Raw genomic sequence first — 22,649 nt, 5'->3', positions numbered from 1 at the left:
GACTTGGTTAGCAGGGTTTCTAGGAGACTTCCCAAGGCCCTCAGCTGTAAGTTGCCAGAAGAGTGAAGAATTTTTTGCATTAACTGAAACAATTAAGGATTACCAGCAGTCTCTGATGGCTTTATTCTTTTTGCTCTTCAAGGAGACCTTATATTATTTTTTAAGGTTGCCTACAAATTGAGACTGTTCTAGCATAGGGGATTGTCTGTGCAATTTATAAGCTTCCCTAAAGTCCCTTCTAAATTGTTTACATTCCTAGTTGAACCATGGTTGGTGTTTGGTGGCACAGTCAAATGTGTGACCTTTCCTTTGAGTTGATTTATGAAGTGGTTCCAAATCACTAGTGAGCTGTTCATACAATACAATGCAATTCTCATGGACCTCCGTTATATGTTGGTGCTTTTCTAGAGTAGAGATGGAGTTAAGCCATTCAGCTACCATACCCACATATTTTTCGTTCCATCTGATTCTGATGGTAGCATTTGTGTCTCCAAGGTTAGAGGAAATCTTCCAGTCTGTTTTCTAGTCTCACAGTTAAGCTCTAACTTTAGTATGACAGGATGATGATCACTCTCTATCCATGATTCCACTTTCAGGCTTGATCACAATAGATCTGCACTGTGAAATATTAGCTAAAAATCTACTGTGGATTTTCTGCCTACTCCCCAAAAGGTGTACTCTGCAGGTCTGTCACCAATCAAGATGCTATTAAGGATGGTTAGGTCTAAAGGGGAAGCCATCTGTTTCAAGCAGAATCCAGCAAAAGTGTGTGTTTTATGTTTTGCTTCTTTAGTAGACATGACTTCTTTGCTTCATCCAGCTGATACAAGCATTTAAAACATTGCTAAAGGGTTTGGTCATCCAAATGAACATTTAAATCCCCTGCTATCACCACGAGCACTGTATCAATAGTACAGCTTTCTTACAGTATATAACTTTCTGTGCAACCCCAGTGGGATTTGAGCATAGGTTCTGAGAGGAGGAATATACTTGTTAAAAAGTATTATTTTGTGTTCTTTGAATTTCACTAAACTGACAGGATTAATTGATTGAGAAGAGGAAGTATGGTAAAGCTAGATTGGAGATTGACATTGGTAAGAGTAGCTATACCTCTCTTTGGCCTTCCCCTCTTCTTACTTGGGGTTGCTTTAATCCAGTTGCTGTGGAAGCCATCCAGATCGGGCTTATTTAGAGCCCACATTTCTTGCAAGAGTAAGATGTTATATCTTGACAAATAAGTGTGGAAACCATGATCTTTGGTAATAGCTGTCCATTCAGCTAAGTTCCGTGTAAACAGAGCTTCTGTATTACGATATTCAGTCAGGGCTTGCAATGCTCTTTTTAAGCCAGTTTGGTCTAGTGGTTAAGGCAGCGGGCTAGAAACTGGAAGACTGAGAATCCTGGTCCTGCCTTAGGCATGAAAGCCGGCTGGGTGACATTGGACCAATCCCTCTCAGCCCAACTCACCTCACAGAGTTGGTGTGGGGAAAATAGGAGGAGGAAGGAGTATGAGGTATGTTCACCGCCTTGAGTTATTTATAAAAATAATAAAGGCAGGATAGAAAAATAAATGGGTCTGGGGGAGCAGTACAGGTAGTCCTCATTTAGTGACTGCCTTGTACAGCAGCCATTTGTAATTACAACAGTGATAAAAAAGTAACTTTGTGAGCAGTTCTTGCATTTATGACCTTTGCAGGTCTGTCAAGCAAAAAGTTGAAGTAAGGTCATAAGCACAGTTGCAGTTTTTCACTTAGCGAGTGAGTTGCAGGTTGGTCCTAATTGTAGTTGCTAAATGAGGACCACTTGTACTACACTGTCTGCATATAAGAGAATTGCTATATGCTTCTCTGCCAGCCAGTGTTCTCAGCAGCAGTTAAAACACTTCACGTGAATAGGTTCTTCACCCTATGATGGTTCATAGGCTGTTCAACTGTTGGGGTTGAGGTTTGTTCCATTCTGAGCAGCCACTGCATCCAGATCTGCAGCAAAGCTGATCACAATCCAGCATTCCTGGAAAATGCATTCCCACAAGAGAAAATCAAACCTCTTCTTTATATTTTCCACCATTCCCTTAATTATAAAATACCTAAATGGGGGTTAACCATATCATGATTCCCTCATGATATCATAGCTACTGTTCATTTGTCTTGGGCTACTTTAAGGTTTCTCTGTGCAGAATTTATTCTTTCTGAATGAGGGGCAACTGTGCCATTGTAATCTTAGGCTGATTGGCCTCATACCTTCAACCTGATTGATTTTAAGAGTGCACAAGTATTAGAAGCCACATACAGTCCTATTATAGGAGAGTCTAACAAGTGGTCTAGTTTTCAGATTTTGTGTCTGCACTTGGATCCAACCTGGCTAATTCTCCATTTCAATTAACTTTTCAGGTTCTGCTAATCTTCAGATTAAAAGGCTTTGTTCTCTCATCAGTTAGGCTTTATCTAATGATGCATGATTTTATCAAAAACATTCCTTTTTAACTCATCTGCTCACAAAATATTTCAAAATATTTATTTATCTGGAGTTTTGTCCCTAATTCTTTCAAGTCCACCTGCAAAACTGCTTGATCAAAGCTTCAGTTGTATACCTTCGAAGTTGTATTTGTTGGTGGCTATAAGCTCTGTAACAAATAACAAATTGTGGCAAGTTCTTAGTGGTATGGGGATACCAAGTCATCTTGTCTGCCTCCTGAAGAATCTGTATAACGACCAAGTAGCAACAGTAAGAACAGACCACGGAACAACGGACTGGTTTAAGATTGGGAAAGGAGTACGGCAGGGCTGTATACTCTCACCCTACCTATTCAACTTGTACACAGAACACATCATGCAATGTGCTGGGCTTGAGGAATCCAAGGCTGGAGTTAAAATTGCTGGAAGAAACATTAACAATCTCAGATATGCAGATGATACCACTTTGATGGCTGAAAGCGAAGAGGAACTGAGGAGCCTTATGATGAAGGTGAAAGAAGAAAGTGCAAAAGCTGGCTTGCAGCTAAACCTCAAAAAAACCAAGATTATGGCAACCAGCTTGATTAATAACTGGCAAATAGAGGGAGAAAATGTAGAAGCAGTGAAAGACTTTGTATTTCTAGGTGCGAAGATTACTGCAGATGCTGACTGCAGTCAGGAAATCAGAAGACGCTTAATCCTTGGGAGAAGAGCAATGACAAATCTCAATAAAATAGTTAAGAGCAGAGACATCGCACTGACAACGAAGGTCCGCATAGTTAAAGCAATGGTGTTCCCCGTAGTAACATATGGCTGCAAGAGCTGGACCATAAGGAAGGCTGAGAGAAGGAAGATAGATGCTTTTGAACTGTGGTGTTGGAGGAAAATTCCGAGAGTGCCTTGGACTGCAAGAAGATCAAACCAGTCCATCCTCCAGGAAATAAAGCCAGACTGCTCACTTGAGGGAATGATATTAAAGGCAAAACTGAAATACTTTGGCCACATCATGAGAAGACAGGACACCCTGGAGAAGATGCTGATGCTAGGGAGAGTGGAGGGCAAAAGGAAGAGGGGCCGACCAAGGGCAAGATGGATGGATGATATTCTAGAGGTGACGGACTCGTCCCTGGGGGAGCTGGGGTTGTTGATGACCGACAGGAAGCTCTGGTGTGGGCTGGGTCCATGAAGTCACGAAGAGTCGGAAGCGACTAAACGAATAAACAACAAAATAAGCTCTGTATGCTATGTGAGGAAACTTTGTGGCCTTTGGGTAAATCCTTCTTTCTTACAATAAAATTGTATTAAAACCAAATACTACCTTTCTTCCAAAAAGCTGTTATATTAACCATCCTATTAATATTTCTCACTTTCTTCTCATTACTGTCCAATTCATTGGAACATCCTCAGCCTTTAGGTGCTCACAAAGAGTCATTTTAGTTGTCTCAATTTGTTTGTTGCATAGATCTGAAGAACCTAGTGGATTATTTACAATATTTTGGTCAGTGGGCGATGGTACACTATTAATCTATGCCAGTGGTTGTCTAATCTTTTGCTAGTGAAGTCATTTCCATGGACATTCCAAGAAAGCAATTTCCACATCTGCATCTTTGTTCCAAGCTATCTTCCTTTTTGAAGTATGCAGAGTAAAGATGTTCGTGTAACACTAAAGAATGGATGTTCTGGCTAAAGTTGATGTCTCTTTTTGCAGAACTGATTTATGCAAAAATCTATGGTTTAACCTGGGCACCTTCCCAACTTTCACCTGATAAACTTGCTAGTCTCCTATATGTGTGATGCAGGGAGAACATGATGAAGAATGGGTTGTTTACCTATGACTGGTTCTTAATTGATCAACTCTGAATTCACACAACTGGTCTACCTTCTGTGCAGGTCCCTACCATAGTAGATAGTCCTGGTTCTGAGAAAACTGAATTATTTCTAAAAACTGAAGTGGGAGTAGGAGTCTTGCCTGTGAGCTTGGATGTTGGGAGGGGATTTCCTTCCAAAATTCTCCGCAGATATTGAAGGTTCCCAGTGAGTCTTCCATGCAGGCCTAGATCCTATATGTGTGATACACAGAGACCATAATGTGAAAACTTGAAACTTGAAAACATAAACATAACTTGAAAAATCACAATTAGTGATAAGCAAATAATGCTTAACCATCAGTGGAGGATGTAATTTGTTGAACAACAAATCTGACTTTCTGGGAGTGAGTTATTAAAAGAATAACTTATTGGAGCACATATTGCAGAGTCCATATCAAGGCTCTGTCATGGGAATGGTGTTGTGGTATAAGAATTTAGTTGGGATTGTTTGTTAAATGACAATTAAGTAGCTTCCTTATACTGTATATTTCTTCTAATAGTTTTATTAATATCACTCCCAGAATGTAGTATATCCTGTGTCTATTTATATTTATTTATATTTCAAATTTTGTCACCACCCATCTCACTCGAAGCAACTCTGGGCAGTTTACAATAAAACTAAAAATAAATGCAGATTAAAATGCACTAAAAACCATAGTTCTTAAATACAAATATAATATTGGTGCTTTCCTTCAGACTGCAGGAACACTACTGAAGAATAGTCTAAGCAGCCAAATCTGTGGAAGACTGTCCCTATTAATTTGAAGGGAAGCTTAGGAGGAAGTAATGGGAAGAGTTCTTAGGAGGAACCCTGGAAGATAGAACTGAACAGGACCAACATTGTCCTATTAGATCTAGTATACTGCGCATGCTCGAGGTCCCAATCATTAAAATTATATCATTTCTGGGAGTTGGGCAGCATATAACTTTGATTTATTATGGTTGGTTGCACAGTCAGCCAGATGTTTAGACTGGATTTGGCATTTTTGTCCACTTATTGAGTCCTTCCCAAGGACCCGGGATAGGCAGATGTTGTTGTTTAATAATATTAAAGGTATTGTTGCAGGATGTAAGGTGGTGGTGGTGGTGGTGGTGGTGATTATTATTATGGGACCTGGAAGATGTGTTTTTTTCCATAGCTAAAACTGCCCTGGGGTATAGTAACCCCCTAAAGTCCACATGGCCTTCACCTTATTGCTGTCCAGGGAAAGCCCTAAATCATGGCTGTTTCAACAGGCCATGGGATAGGGTGCTTTGTTATTCCACACTGATATTGGAATTTTACTTCTCAGTTCTTGGTTTTTCTTTCACAGGAAGGAAGCACCATGAACTAAGGATGTGTATTGCATTGCATTGTATGTGTGTGTTGTTTATTACTATTTTCAACTTGTTTTATTTTTTTTAATACGTTGTACATTGCCTAGAGTTGTTTGGATGATTGAGGCAGCTCATAACTGAATAAATATATAAGTAATCCAGCCCAACAATTGTCAGTCCCTGAACCCCCACTTCGTTCCCTGAGGAAGATCAAGGGCAATGAATCAGTGTTTTGGCCTGCTAGTGTCACATCAGTACTGCTTTCTTTATTTTGGAATCCATGTCATTCCCTCTGATTATAGGAAGGCAGGAATATATTGCTGGGTATATTAGAATCATAGAGATGGAAGGGCCCATTTGGGCTGGTGGGTCTAATCCCCTGCTCAGAACAAGAATCCAAATTAAAGCATTCCAGGGAGATGGCTGCTAGCCTCTGACTGAGTGCTTACAGTGAAAGGGACCTCTCTGGGTGAGTGGTTCCATTGCTGAATTGCTCTTTCTGTTAGGAAGTTTTCCCTAACATTCAGCTGGAATCTATCTTGTAAGGGCTACCAGTAGTAAATCTAATCTTGTTCGGTTGCTTACCTGGAGGCTTCTTGGAGAAGACTTTCTCCTTGACAGAAGATTCCAGGAAGAGTGGAGGATGGCTGTCACCTGACTAGTGGTAAGGTAGTTATTAAAGTATAACTGGACTAATTGAGAAGTAGCTTCCCTCACAATATCTACTTTTCCTGTTAGTAGCTAGGGAACACCTTGTGACACCTAGTGAGCACTACAGATTTCATAATGCCTAAATGAAGTTCTTATCTCCTCTGAAATTCATAAGAAACAGTTTCCCTGAGCTAATTAAACCTCCTGAACTTGAGGTAAGATAGCCCTTTTATAAAACACCTGTACCCAATCTGTATTTGACTCTTATGACCAGTAATATTTACGTTTTTTACAACTTTTTAAAGAACATAAATTATTTCCCTTATTGTACTGTTTTCTGTTTGCTTTTGTTTTTCTTTTGGAATAAATATTTGGAAATATTTTCCCCAGATGTTTACCAAAGCCACAGGTTTGTTTAACAAGTTTTGAGAACTTTGGTTGTAACCAATATGAATGTGTGCCAAGACAGTTCAGTTGTGGTGACCAGTTGCAAGATCCTGTTTGTGACACAGACAATATAGAATATAATAACCTCTGTGCTCTGCACCAAAAAGGAAAAGTTATATCATACAAAGGTCCATGTCAGGTATGCAGTAATGTCTCAAACTACTTTCTTGTTATATGTATTATTCTGTTGCTATATCTGTCTAGTGCTGATTTTTCTCTTTACATTATTTAAGTAAGTAAAGAGTGTGAACTGGCAAAAGAAGCTACTTGATATGATCCTGGAAATCCCTGTGAATAATTTGCACAGTCTCTATGAGGATTTTCTTTGTTATTTTATTTTATTTTGACAGAAAATTATTTATTTATCCAATTTTGTCCTTGCCCATGTCCCCCAAAAGAAGCGCAACCAAGAAAAAAAAAATGAAAGGAACAAAAAGAAATAGAAAAGAGATTTAGAAGCTTTATAAAATTAAATAAGAATTTTCAAGGTAACATTAGTACTATTTATAAAGTTAATCTTACATCAATTTAGCACTTTAAAAGTATTGTTAAAAAATCAATAATAATAATTATGAAAGGCAGCCAATGGGATTAAAATAATCAGAATAAACAATAAGAGTTTCTATCTAAACTGAGTCTATTGATCAAGCAAACTCTTAATATGTTAAAACCTTCAGTTGTGGTACAAGTCCATGTGCTGAATTATAGTACATAGTTTCCAGGTTAAATTAAATTCAATATCTTGTTTTTTAAATAAAAAAGTTATTTTTGACATTGATGCATACTCCCATAGCTTAGTCTGGTATTCTTCTAAATAAGGAATTATGTATAATTTTCAATAGAAGTATAAAGTTTCCTAGCAGCTCATATATAGAGTCAACAGTAAATCTGATATTTATCTTCCATTGTTGCATTTTAATTGTTCTGTTTACATACTATATCAGTTTAATCATACAATCTTTTATTTGTTCAGTTTTTGAATCATATTTCAGTAAAAATTTATAAATAAGCCTCAGGAGGTGTTCTGAATTTTGTGTTACAGCCTTTTCAGGTTTGGCTAGGTCTCTGAGTTCCATCTTATTTTGTAATTTCTTGTGAATTATACCACTTATTTGATGATACTAGAACCAGTGAGGTGTTTCTAAACATTTCAAGAAGAGAATCTCTAAAGTTTTCATCTCTGTTTTATTAAAGAAGTCTTGCAGTCTGTATGAATTATTATCTCTCCAGTGATCAAAAACATTTCTACATTCATCTTCATGAAAAGTATTTATTGAAGCAAGGGTTGATATTGATTTGTGCCATCAAGTCGGTGTCAATTCCTAGCAATCACATAGATAGATTTCTCTGGGATAACCTGTTCCTTAAAATCTTCCAATGGTGCACCCATTACTGCTGTTACTGAGTCCATCCACCTTGCCGCTGATTATCCTCTTTTTTCTTTCCTTCCATCTTTCCCAGCATTATAGACTTCTCTAGAGAGTAAGTCTTCTTGTAATGGGTCCAATATATGATAATTTGAGTGTGGTCATTTGTGCCTCAGGAGAATTTGTTCTGTGATCCTTTTGTTTGTTTTCTTAGCTATCCATGGTATTTCCAGGAGTCTTCTCCAACACCAGTGTTCAAAAGCATCAATATTCTTTATAGCTGCTTGTTCAAAATCCAACTTTTGCTTCCTCCGAGTGTCATAGGGAAAACCATTGCCTGCATGATTCTGCTCTTTGTGGGCATAGGATCTGAATATCTTTTCCAAAGCCTTCATTGCTAGTCACCAAGTGTTAGTCTGTGGCATATTTATTACTATATCTCCAGGCTTTAAAAGAATGCCTTTTAACTGCAATATTGCATCCTTTGTCTTTATATATATTTAATGTAGTAAGTTTGTTTTATGTGCTATCCATGAGTTTATTCTGTAGATTTCTTGAATTTATAATTACTCATCTTTGTCTAGATTGAGATATGTATTCCACTTCTTCCAAATATCTCTCCCAAAATCTTCTGGTACTCCCCTGAAGTTGTTTCTGTGCAATTCTGTTTCTACTACTTATAGTCTAGTATCCATACTCTTTATCTCTGACAGTTGAGTTCTGAGGATAATTCTTGGTTTTCTGTATGCATATTTTTGTTGAGACTTATTCAATTCACCTGTAGATAAATCTCTTAATTTGTGATAGAGTAACAGGGAATCACTTTTTGTTGATTGTTGCTGGTCTTCCCACATTATTGTCAAATGTTGTTTACTCTGCCACCTCTTACTAATTTTTAACAACATTTTAAAGTTTTATCCTTAAAAATGCTTTTTCATTAAACAAATTCAGAAAAGGATATTGTAATGTTGAGATATTAATTACATTTCATAAATACTTAAATGTTGTATGCAATAAAATGTAAAGAAAGTACGTAAACCATTACAAGACTTATGATAATACCTTATTAATAACAAAAATAATTAGTTTGTTCTATTTCAGCATCCTACTGAGTTCTTTGTGTTGGAGCTCACTCTTACAATGTCAATTAAAAATGAATAATATTTTGAGATAATCTGTATGCAGAAGATCAGCAAAAGTCCAAACATACAAAATAAAATTAAGTTTGTCCAAATAGGTCCTCAATAGAATCCCCTTAATTTCTCTGTGAAGTAGTATTTAAAATCAATTGAGTAAAGACCCCTAATTCCTTACACAGGAGCTCCCCCTTATGGTAATAAGTAAAATGAAGAAAGAAAGGTCCTGGAATCATTTTCTCACTCTTTGGGGGATGCCACTTTCGCGAATTTTTCTTGGCAGACTATAGAGTGGGGTGGTTTGCCATTGCCTTCCCCAGTTGTAATTACCTTTCCCCCAGCGACAATTAGAACTGGCAAAATAAAATTTGCACTCTAAAATGAATTATATCCATTTGCTGGAAAATTGATTTAGATACAAAATCATTAATATGTATTCCAAGTAAATCCAGGGTACAATAAAATAAACTCAGATGAAACAAGTACAATTATTCTAAGCTCAATCACCACCAAATCAACTGTATAATTATTTAAAGTCAAGCAAAAAAGAGAAGATTATGGCTAATTGATACAGTCTTTTTAAACCATTCTTGATTTTTACTTGGGTTTCTCACATAAATGCAGAAACTACAAATTCCTACAAACTATGCAGTCTCCCCTCAAAATATCCCTTGAATTTTATAAACAATTTGGAGCTGCAAAAAGCTAAATTAGAGAGTAGGGAAAGAAATGTGAAGTTAGTTTACAGAATTTATAGAGCTGTTATATAACATAAATCATAAATCAGAGTAAACCCCAAAGTTGTGAAAAAGGCATGAAGTACAGTATAGAAGGAGGTGAAATGCAACTAAAAAAATGTAATCTCAATGTGAAATATAATAAAAGCTCAACACTTTAGTTTGGCTGGCTCTTGTGAGTCTGATGTTAATCTACATCCCTTTAATCTGAGGTAGATAAAGGTACAAATCTCCACGAAGATTTCTAAATCCACCAGGTTGTTCAACTCCAAGCACCCTCCAATAGATAAACCTGCTCTTCAGCCTCTGATTTTTGATTGTTGTCTAAGACTACTCCATTACAGGTAGGAAAGGGCAAAATAAGGTAACTTTCCCCTTGTAGAAAGCTCTGCTTCCTTCCTAATGAGATTCTGTATGAAGATGAGGATTTTCATTACTTGAGGCATTGGTTTGACATGCCTGAATCATCTTAATATTTTGTAGAAGCATAAAAAACTTAGAATAATTTTTTTATGGCAAAACTTCATAATATTAGACTTTGCAAAGTTTTGTTTAAGACAACAACAATTTGGTTGGTCAAGTAATAATTTAAAAATAACCTCGAAGTATGTGTTAGCCCTATCTTTGATAAAGTCAGCAACAAATGGATATAGCATCTGGCCAATTTAGGCAAAGAGAGTCAGTAAATAGACAAACTTAACTCAAGTAATTGAGATAAAGGTAAAATAGAGATGGAGCAAGGTCCATCTCTGACAAAGCCCCTTGGAAGGAGGTATAAGATTCACAGAAGACTATTGAAAAAAAATAGAAGGAAGCAAGAAAATAGCAAGAAACAGAGAAGCAAATCAGAAGCAAATAATTACTTTTAGTCTGGAAACTTAAAGAACAATTGGCAGTGGTACAAAGAATGCTAGCAGAGGCCACAGTGCAATCAACTGCACTGGATCCATGACCTGAAATAAAAGTGCATTTATCAATCAAGATTCTGTTAACAATAGGAAGATCAAGGTGACCTATCACTTGAACTGAGCAGACACCAAGATTAACTTAAGAACTTTAGAACATTAACATGATTAATATTTAAGCACCAAAGGAAAGAAGAGAACATCCATGGGACCAATTCTAAGCATTGAAATCTCCCAGTACAATTAAGTGGGTGGGTTAAGTGGAAACTAAGATTCCAGATCAACAATACCTTGTTCTAAAGTGTCCCAGGTCTGTCTTTATCAAATCTTTGGACTGTTGATTAGTTATCTACCATTTTAATGCAGGTTCAACTTGCTCATTTTATGGAAATGCAATTAGTTATCAGTGTTTGTATGATACCACTTCTTATCTTCAGTCTATCCTTCTTGTCTCCCTCTCAGCTTGTTCAAACTCGTCTAAATTCTTTTTAAGAAATCTCCAGACCTGGGCACAATATTCTACATGAGGTTTGACTCATGCAACCTAGACATGATCTGGAAACAATGTTTCTGATGCGTCTACAATTGCATTGGCTTTTTCTGCAGCCGTAGGATATTTTTCTCAACATTCAACTAAAATCTGCCTTCTTGTAACTTAAATCCATTATTATATGTTTTGTTTTATGGAGCAAGAGAAAGCAGCGAAGATGCAGATTGTAACATGTAACAATGAAAGGGCAGAACCTTCTATCCAAATCTGTGCAATAAAGAGGTGTGTAATTGTGAAGAGCAAGATTAAAGATAAACAAAAGCTTGAAACTTAATCACATTATACTTCCTGTTGAGATTTAAACTTGCAGCAACTATTCTTTTCTGAAGGACTAGGGGACCTGTTAGAATGATCTGTCCCTAGAAGCTGATAGGCTTTAGGTTTGAATGACTAATATGGCTGGTATTGCTGTTGAAAATTTGACTTCCCTGAGAATATAAGATGATCAAGGCAGTTGGTATGATCACACCTGACTGTCCTTTCTCATGGTGCTAGGCCCATTTAGCTCCTAAGTGTTAATCTGAGTTGAGGCCACAAGTCAGGAGACAACTAGAATATAAATGGAGGAAATTTTATCTTGATCAAATGATAGTAAAAAATCATTATTCATTGTACTTTGTGGTGGCAATGAAAGCAAAAAACCCCCCACATTTTTCTCCTCTACTATTATATCCTCTCAGTGCTACCCAGCAGAGCTGTTCTGTATGGTTCAGGGCCTTTAGAGATGAGCCAGCTAGAAATCATATAAAATCCTTGGTAGTTCACTATCATGTACTGTGTAGACTCTGAGAGCAAAATCAATCACATTCACTGTGGTTTAGAATCTAAAGTTTTGACTATTCAGTCTATAGGATTGTTCAGGACATAGTCCAGTCAGGTTTTTTGGATGAGCTACAGGTTTTAAGGACTGATCATATAAAACAGTGTGTTTGGACCAGCTTAGCCAACCACCTGTTTGCTTCCCCTTATCCCTCATGGCTTATTACAAAGCATCAGGAGATCCTAGTAGAGAAGATGGCAAAATGTTTTTCCTTTTTTTCTTCTCATGTTCTAAAAATGGCTGGAGTCCAAGAGCACGGAGAAGTGCAAACAGAACACAGAAAACCAAAAGCTAGCACTTCTGATCTTGTTCTTCATTGCTTAAACAATCTAAATATAAACAAAGTAGAAATAAAATAAAACTAATTAAATAAAAAATGGAGAACGAAGCAGAGTCGTCTTCTTCCTTGTCTGAATATATTCCTTCCACCCAAATCTTCTATTAGTTCTTCTGTATCTTTGTACTTTTCGAGGGAGGGATAAGTTAATAACCATATATGTGACTGACCAGATTTTTTTCCCCTTATCTCCACAATGTGTGCTGTTAACAAGTATGTTCATAGAATAAATTAGAAGTTAAGATTATTCCTTGTATCTGTAGGCTAGGTTCTTTTTATATCCAATGCTTTAAGACAATGTTAAAATGTAATTGATTTTTTAAAATGATTTAATCTGAGTTTTTAAAATATCTATCCTGCTGAAGAACATGTGTGTTTATAGTATATCATATTTATTTTTTCCCCTCTCATTTATTCTAAATATTTTAATTGCTTCTGTCCTATATGTTCATCTCTGTTTTATTGGATACTAAATATAATCAAAATGCAAGCACTGTTTGCATACAGTTCAGAAATTATATTCTGCTTTTGTTTCAGAAATAATTGCAAATTTCTCTGCTGATGTTTTTCATTCTGTTTCTTTTTTTAGTCCTTTTGCAAATCAATAGATTTGGTATGTGGCCATAATGGGGAAACTTATAGCAATGTATGTGCTGCCTTTTCTGATCGTGTGGCTGTTGATTACAATGGACCTTGTCAAGCTGTAGGAGTCCTTTCTGACTACAGTTATCAAGGAGAATGTGTGTCTGTTACATGTTCCCGTCTTTCAGCAACACGATACAAGCCAGTTATCCCACCAGGTGAAAATTCTGACATTAATATTCAATTGACATTTGATAACTTTTGAAAGATACCCACAAAATATTGCTTGGGATCCTGTTGAAAAAGGATACAATTTTAGATATTTGCGTACATGGAATCATCTGGTTCTTCATTATAGTCTCTTGATTCACACTGATGGGATTTTGTGTCTTTGTAGTGCCTCTGTTGGAATCTTACAGTAGGAACTCCTTTCTAGGACTCCTTTCTAGTCTGGGAGTTGGGTTCCCACCTGCAGTTCCTTTTTAACCATCACAGAAGTAGTATCTCTGGAAAATGTTGTCATTATTTTAAATTTATTATAGCTGCCTACTCCAGGAAACTCTAGATGGCTTACAAATGCAAAAACAATAAAAACAGTCAAAAACATAAACACCACAGGCAGCCTAGACTAAAACAGTCATAACAATAACAAGCCAGACCAGGGACCCCACAAACACATTAACCCCAGACCTGAGAACAAAGCCAGTTCTTAAAGACTTTTCAGAACCCCAGGAGAGAGGATACTCCCCATATTTCTGAGGGGATGTTCTCTTGATTGCAGTTAGCATTTTATTTATTTCTTCTTTTATCATACTAGTATTTATTAGTATTTCAGTTTGCATTTTTATTTGCTTTGGCTTTTAACACTGAAAGCAACTTTGCCTTTCACCAGTAGGCATGGTTTAGGAAGTAAACAAGATGAAGTAGTATATTTTCACCTACAGGTAAGCACTCCCTGTGCCTAATCTGCTTGGGAAAAGAGCATAAACTTGATTCTTGATCACATTGTTAAGTATTCACAAATCTGGCTGTCTGGAACTAATCTTCAAAATTATGGATATTTACATTATGTGTGAATAAGGGTTATAGGCCACTGCTAGCACCATACTCCTAGACCATCACTGCATGGCTTTTCTGCTGGGTAAATGTGAATACTGTTAGGAGAAATCCTGGCTCCATCAATAGCCTTGGTTTCAAGGACAATAGCTGATAGATGATGACCTGGGAAAAGACAGCAAATCTGTATTATCATCAGCCTGAGGACAACCTCCAGGCTGTGGAAATATTCCAGGCAGTTTAGGGCCAGGTACCAAAATGATATAGGCATACTGTATAACTAACTTGGATTCAAAAATAACAGCAACTTCTCTGCAGTCATGTGTGGCTGGGATCATCTTAGTAACCCCTAGAATCCAATGTTGTGATCAGGTATGTATGATACATATTTGAGGAGGTAGCTTGTTCTGTTACCAGATAGATGACACCCTGAATAGGATACAGATTGTCCTGTTGCAGCCCAGATACTGTAGGCTTAAGAATGAATTTTAAAAAGCCCATCTCAAGTTGCTCCTAAATTCATCAGAGCTGTTGGAGGCACAGGTAGTTACAAAGCATCTCTTCCAGCAAAAAAGGCTTCACATATTCTGCAGTACTAATGGCTGCATTCTCAAGTTCTTAAGACATCTAGAAGCCACAGCAACCAATCAACAACACTCTTAGCAAAAAAGCCTATGCTTATTTCCAAGTTGATACCTTCAACATGCCATGCATCCAGATTCCACATCTTATATGGGAAGACTCCTGGTCTCTCATCTGATAGATGAAGAACTACAGTCATTCACTTCTTTGTTCCTAGATGCTATGGCCATAACAGCCATAAAATATACTGGAAATCACTTACCTCAACCATTGACAGCAGAACCTTTGGAGCCAGAGGAAGTGCAGCAGGCACATCAGCACCTTGGAATTGATATTAGTGATAAAAATATTTTGAGAGTTTGAGACTCTCTTTTGAAGCTGCCATGGACAATACCACATTTCTGTAGCATATTTCTTGGTATTTCTGCTTGCAGACTTTGAAAGTAAGTCTTTGGTATTGGTGTATCCATTGAAAAATTGCCTTCTGATGACATACATGGCAGGCATTGCTAATATTCTCAGCTGCTAATTTGTCAGTAAAACATTCAGAAAGTCTAACTGAGAATAGACTTGCTCACTATCAATGAAAGCACTGCATGCCACACAGTCTAATGCTCCTGTAACTTGCAGTCACAGAGATCTGAGACGGACTTCAATTTTTAGGGACGTTAGAGAAATCTTCAATTTTTAGGAAGTCGTACATGCACAAATCCTGTTACAAATAGAAAATAAATTCTAGTTGTTGCAGACCACCACACTTGGTCTCTTGGGCTTATATGGTTACATATATTCTTTCACACTTAGAATAATTTGTACTATCACTAGTGTGTCAACAAGTTTGTTTGGCTAACTGCATGTTTACTTTGCAGACAATGCTGTGTACCACAATTCTTTCCAAATTGTGTGTACCACAATTCCTTCCAAATGGTTCACTGTTCCCCCTGTTCTCTCATCCTTTAGCAAAATGGCTCCTTAAGGATATTAAAAATGTTCATCTTCCTGAATGAACACCAACTCCTGAGCTGAGCTTTCTCCCATTCCCCTTAAAGCCTATGAAGCCAGTTGGAAATGACCTTATACAGTCTGGATATTGGGACTTTTTATCAGTGATAGACATTGAGTTTTGTCCAAACAAGGACAAACTGGTCCTTTCTCAATATTTCTCAGTCAGTTGTTTCAGCCATATCTTTGTGCTACCAGCTGAGCAAGTGCCTTCATCTTTCTCAAGTTTAGAGACCTTCTATTTGAGCAATGGCAATTTCAGTGGTATGTTGAAGGAAGTCTCCCTCCAAATATATGCAAACCTGCAGCTTGGTCAGTCTTCATTAAGTATTATCACTTCGATGTTCACTCTCAAAAGGATGCCTCTGCAGGTGTGGTCCTTCTTTTGGTTGCCTATTGATACCATATCTTCTCCAAGTAAATAGCTGGTTACTTTACCATCAGTGTGAATTACAAAGGCCACAGTGAAGAACTAGTTATTTGCTTGTAACTCTAGTACTGAGTACAGTATGTCGACTGAATTTATTCTTTGACTCCTTTCAATGTCTACCCTTCCTGTATTTTGGATTTCAAGAGAGCAGATTTTCATAAACTCAAAGCAATAATAAATAGGATTCCATAGAAGCTAATGGGAAAAGTTGCTCTAAATTGGTAGATGTTCCTAAATAAAGAGATACTAAAAGCACAATTGTAAACAAGTTCAGTGAGGGGAAAAAGTATAGGAGACTGTAGAGGAGGTATCAGGAAAATGAAAACTCAGAATGAACTAAGATTAAGAGATGCTAATAACAATAAAAAGGGCTTATTTAAATGTTTTTTTAAAGCACCAGTACACCAGTTGCTCAGTGAAGATGTTGCATGTTCTTATATTTCTCTAGTATTTCTAACTATCATACATTCATAGAAGTTTTTTTTTAATAAATTCCCATCTGTGGAGTCCTTGGTGCTCTCTGAGCCTTGTTTTCTTGCAGATGTTTCATTGCCCGACTAGGCGACATCTTCAATGTGAGAAGGGAGTGGGGTTTGCTTTCTGTTTATATACAGTATATACTGTATGTATGTATGTATGTATGTATATACACACATACACACACACATACACATTCATATATATATATACTATATATATATGTATATGTATATGTGCGTGTATATACACACACACACACACACACACACACACACACATACATGTTTATATATATTTTAATCTGTCTTTGGGTGTTTGGTGTCTTTCTATTGTGCAGGAGCTTGTTGTCCTTTGTATGCAGGAGTGTTGAGGATCTTGTACGACAAAGAAAAATTGGATACCTTTGCCAGGGTAAGTAAGCACTGTCTCTTTTATTAAAAACGTTAAAGCATTGTGGATTTGGATGCCGTCTGTTCTGGACTTGTAGATATTCAGTAGAATTTGTAACTGGGCATGTGGGAATGGGAATAGAAAACTATCTTCCTTGTAGTGACATACGGGTAGCTCATGTGGCACAAATTGTGGTCATTTTTCTGGACTGTAGCTAGTAGCTGCAGTCTAAATTAAATATAGATTGAACTTAGCAAGTGACTATCTACATGCATGCTGCCTTGCCAGTAGCAAAGTGATCTTTCTTACTTTCTAACTAACCAGTTCTATTTAACCGGGGGGGGGGGGCGGGTTCAGAAGTAGTGGGCAAGGAAATTAAAGAGGAGATAAGACAGAAGAAAAGAAAAGCTAAGTCTAGTTTGTACCAAAACTACTTTATTTGAGGGACCACCTCTCCCCAATTTCATCTGCCCGTCCCACTAGATCCAGCAGAGTAGGTATGTTATGGGTTCCGTCTAGGGAGCTACATTTGGCAGGCCCTAGGCAGTGGGCCTTTTTTGCTGTGGCACCCACACTGTGGAACCTCGCCCCTCCCGAGATGAGATCAGCCTCATCACTCCTGAGCTTTTGAAAGTCCTTCAAGACCTGGTTATGCCAGTAGGCCTGGGGACCCCTGGGGTGATCTAATGACGTGGCTTCATTATTAACATCCCTTTGCCTATAATTCTCTTTTCTCTTGTAGTTCTGCTTTTATAGTTTTTAATGTATTTTAATGATGGTTTTTAGGTAATGATTATTTTTATATTTATCGTTTTATTGCATTGTTGTACACCGCCCAGAGTCACTTTCATGAGATGGGGGCCATATAAATTTGATAAATAAATAAATAAACACCTCTCTATTCTTTTCTAGCCTTGCAAACCATCCATCCTGTGGGAGATTGTGGGGAGGCTAAGGAGAGTAATGAAAGGAAAATTAGACATAAACGACAAGAAATAGGAGGGGAGTCTATCGGTAGCTTATTTTATAAATTGCAACTCATCGATGGCAAAAAACCTGGGAAGAAATTATTCAAAAACATTCTGAGAGACTTTACCTTAACAAATTCACTAATAAATGTGGTTGGAAATTCCTCTTGCTGTTTCCAGGAGTCTGTATTTACCCCTAACACTAGCCTTAGAGATACCTTAAAGATGTCTGTGTAATTCTTCATCTTGCCCAGCTATGTGGGGCTAGACATTTGCTTGTACTATATCCATTTACCACTTCATACATTGCCTTTTGTTCTTTAAACTTTTCATCTCTGTTTCTCAGGATCTCATCAACTCCATTCAACTACAATTTTCTCACTCTTCTGCTTCTTCTTTACGTTATTCTTTTTTCATATATTTATTTGTGATTGAAACTGAAAAACTTTATTGCAGTCATTAACCAGCACAAAGGAAATCAATATGGAAAACCTCCAAAGATGAATTGACAATATTAAAATAGTTAAGAGAAATACATATAAAGAAGTTTGATTAAAAACTATATTGAAAACATAGAATGCTGTTGCCCAGGATACATATATGCAACAAAAAAGAAAAGGGATTTAGATTAGCAATCAGAGTAGTATAAACTTTAAAATGGTGACATAAAATGCAAGTAAATATTGATAAATAAAGCAATAAAATAATCCAGAAGGGGTTCGGGGGTTATAAACCCTGTCAAACCTGAGAAGAATGTACAGGTAGTCCTCGCTTAATGACCCTAACTGGGACCAGAACTTCTGTCACTAAGGGATGCAGTTGTTAGATGAAATATGTGACTGCACCACTTAGTGATGGCAGTTTCAATAGTGCCAGTTGCAGTCATTAGGCCAGGACTGTGCAGCTGCTGGCCACATGCTTCTTCCCAAATCCTCACGGCAGAGGCAATGATAGTGCAGTGCAGGGCAACGGGGGTGGTGGAGCGCAGGGCGGTGGGGGTACAGGGTGGAGTGCGGGGTGGCCAAAACAGCAGAGATGGGGGGAGATGGGTGGTGGGAGCTGAAGCACACCCCGCAGTCATAAATGTGGGAGGGCTGCCGAGCACCTGAATCTTGATCACGTGACCGTGGGGCACTGCAATGGCTGCAACTTCAAGGACCATAAGTACCATTTGTTCAGCGCCATTTGTTCAGCATTACTTCAGTCACCGAACAAATGGTTGTAAGTGGGGACTATCTGTAGTATAATAACTGACAGGGCATGTACACACCAAGATATAAACACCTTCGAAGAGTTAAAAAGTAACCAAGAGTTAATGCTGAGCCTGGGCCATTTCTGGCTATCCATACTCCAGTAGGTTCAGTTGCTCTTTATTATCCTTTGCCTGATTTTGCAGTTAAGGTGCTGGCCTAGAAACAAGGACACTGTGAGTTCTAGGATTCCCTTAGGCACAAAAGCTGGCTGGGTGACTTTGGGCCAGTCACTCTCAGCCCAACCTCATGGGTTTGTTATTGAGGGGAAAATAGGTGGCAGGAGTATGAGTTGATCTCTCTCTCTCTCTCTCTCTCTCTCTATATATATATATATATCTATATCTATATCTATATCTATATCTATATCTATATCTATATCTATATCTATATCTATATCTATATCTATATCTATATAATAACAACAACAATAATATAGGAAATCCGGCTACCTAGCATGGCATTTCAGGATTGTTAGCAGAGTGCTAGAAAGCATTTGGCCCAGGAGAGATCAGAAAAGTCACACACCAGGCATTTCTATAAAAATAAATTTATTTACAGAAAAGCACAAAAAACATATTTACAGGCTTCTGCATTCTCACAGGCTCTCTGAGAGCTGCTTACTCTCTACATGCCTAAAGAGAAGGAAAACTGAAACCAAGCTAACTGCCCTTGCTTCAGGGTATTAACAACTATTAACACCTGAAAAGAAGACAATTAAATTCAACCTCCTCACCCGGCCGAAATCATTTGTTACCACAGTAACCTTAATCTGTAGCAGAAAACAATATACTAACAAGGATTAATATCAGAAAACAAATTGCATATAATGTTGGTTGGTGTATCCTGCTTTGCTAGTCAGGACTAGAGTAATTAGAGTACTTTGGGGTTCTGTTTAAAAGTAGCAGTGCTGTACTGTACAGAAGAACATGTTTAATAGTTTCAACATATCCTGAGTCACAGGGACATGCTTGTGGATATGGTATCTTTTTGTATCTTCTACTCAGAAGTGCTAAGGGGAGAGCATTATGTTGGGCTAAAGTGAAGGCCCTTGTATTCTTCAATAATCAGGCATATGCACAGTCTTCACATAATGGTTAATTAAGTCATGCAGCCACTCCATAAGCAAATCATGTATTTTTAGTTAAAACTATCAACACCTGCAGTCTTAACATTTTTTAACATTCTCACAGTGATGAATTCCTTTTCATTTTTTATACTAATATTTATAGTAATCATTGAGCATTGGGCCCTATCTAACAAGATGAAGTTCAATGGTGAGAAATGTAAGGTCCTACACTTAGGCAGGAAAAACCCAATGCACAAGTACAAGATAGGCAGTACTGGGATCAACAGTAGTGCCTGTAAGGGGGATCTAGGTATCCTGGTGAACCACTTCTTAAGAATGAGTCAGCAGTGTCCTGCAGCCAGAAAAGCCAACACAGTCCTGGACCGCATCAACAGAGGGATAGTATCAAGTTCACAGGAAGTGATAGTGCCACTCTATACCGCATTGGTGAGGCCACAATTGGAATACTGCATCCAGTTCTGGTCACCACAATACAAAAAAGATGCTGAGACCCTTGAAAGAATACAGAGAAGAACAACAAAAATGATAAGGGGTCTGGAGGCTAAATCCTATGAAGAATGGCTAAAGGAATTAGGTATGTTTAGCTTAACAAAGAGGAGACTGAGGGGAGACTTGATAGCAATCTTCCAATACTTGAAGGGTTGCCACAGGGAAGAGGGCATCAACTTATTCTCCATAGCACCTGAGGGTAGTACAAGAAGCAATGGTGGAAGCTCATCAGAGGGAGATTCCAACCTGGAAATAAGGAGGAATTTCCTGACCGTGAGAACTGTTAAGCAGTGGAACCGCTTGCCTCCTGGAGTTGTGGGTGCTCCACTGCTGGAAGTTTTCAAGAAAAGATTGGAAAACCATTTGTCCAAGATGGTATGAGCATTCCTGCCTTGGGCAGGGGGTTGTGACTAGAAGATCTCCAAGGTCCCTTCCATCCCTATGATTCATTTCACTTCCACTTCTCAGTGTATCAGTATAATTCCCATGTAGGTCTCTAAGTCCATTCACTCTGCTGGATGTTTGCCATTTTAGATCTTTCTACCCCCTTTCAAAACAATTGTTTTAATTAGAATCATGCTGTATTTTCTCTACCTTTTAAACTCTTAACTGTTATTTTCTGTCATTGATGACATTCTATGCAGCAGTCGTTCTCTTAGATGCATTTTTCTCATCCACTGCCTTTTTTACTTCACCAAGCATCCGTTCTCATATTTTCCACTGTTCTGCTGCACTTTCTAACATGATCCTTTTTCACTCTGTTTCTAGCAGCTTCCATATCACCTTTCCTCATATCACTTTTCATCTATTCAGTTGGAAGATTAATCTATTGCTATTTTTTTAATATAGGAATTGTACTTTCTCTTTCAGTACCTATTCTATACTCCCACTTCTTTTTTCTTTTTCTTCTAATCCATTTCTCCCCTGAGATCCCCTCTTAACATTACTAAGAATGGTCAGTATCACATTCAGATATTTTCATCACCATCTTCAGTAATTCTCTCAACTTTTATTCATAAATAGTCAAACTAATCATGCTTTAAGATTTATATTCATTCTTCTATGGGTACAAATGAATGAAATTATGCTTAAACTGTATACAAATGAATGAAATTATGCTTAAACCGTATGTTCAGATTAAACCAATGTTTTTTAAACAGTCATCCAGGAATCACTATTTTTATTCATTCTTGAGTCTCTGGCCCAGTCACTCCCCTCTACAATAACAGATCAGTCCATCTTTATTCAGATATATTACAGTACATCCTTGCTTTTACTCTTAGTTGTACAACCACACGTCTATTTTGCTTTTTTGATTTCATTTATTTGTTCATGCTTTGTATACTTTATTCCACTTGCATTTAAAGTTTCAGTCATACATGAATCATAGTTGTCACCTGATGGGACTATGAATTTCATCATGGCTTTGACCAGTTGAGGCTTTTCATATAATGCTTTATACTAAAAGAAATGAGAAAGGGAATAGGCTATGGACTTGTGTGATATGCAGCATTCTCTGCTAATGGTAAGGGCAATTCCAGTCATGTTTTGTACATTTGGTTGAGTATACCAAAAGCACAATCAAAGCCCAAATATACTCATGCTATTTGATGAAGTTCTCTAATCTACAGAAAGTATTGTACCAACTAGGTGATATATATACTGTACTGACATACTTAGGATACTGGAAAAACACAATTTTGTAAGATGTCATAAATCTGAAAATATCTGGATTTTCTTGT

At 37.5% G+C, this 22,649-nt stretch overlaps 1 protein-coding gene across 3 annotated transcripts in view; it reads left to right on the top strand.

The window, feature by feature from the left end:
- Positions 1 to 22,649, top strand: part of RECK (reversion inducing cysteine rich protein with kazal motifs) — a 145,083-nt gene that overhangs the window by 117,270 nt on the left and 5,164 nt on the right. For 2 of the 3 annotated variants that reach the window (XM_063304266.1, XM_063304268.1), the window contains 3 exons: positions 6,680 to 6,875; positions 13,178 to 13,388; positions 17,058 to 17,131. In XM_063304266.1, the coding sequence (XP_063160336.1) occupies positions 6,680 to 6,875; positions 13,178 to 13,388; positions 17,058 to 17,131 (481 nt within the window). The remainder of the gene's footprint in view (positions 1 to 6,679; positions 6,876 to 13,177; positions 13,389 to 17,057; positions 17,132 to 22,649) is intronic. The other variant, XR_010067988.1, reaches the window with a different exon arrangement.

Source organism: Candoia aspera, chromosome 4 (assembly GCF_035149785.1).
Source record: "Candoia aspera isolate rCanAsp1 chromosome 4, rCanAsp1.hap2, whole genome shotgun sequence".
Taxonomy (NCBI): Eukaryota; Metazoa; Chordata; class Lepidosauria; order Squamata; family Boidae; genus Candoia; species Candoia aspera.
Note: the sequence above shows the minus strand (reverse complement) of the source record. Positions and strands in the feature narration are given on the sequence as shown.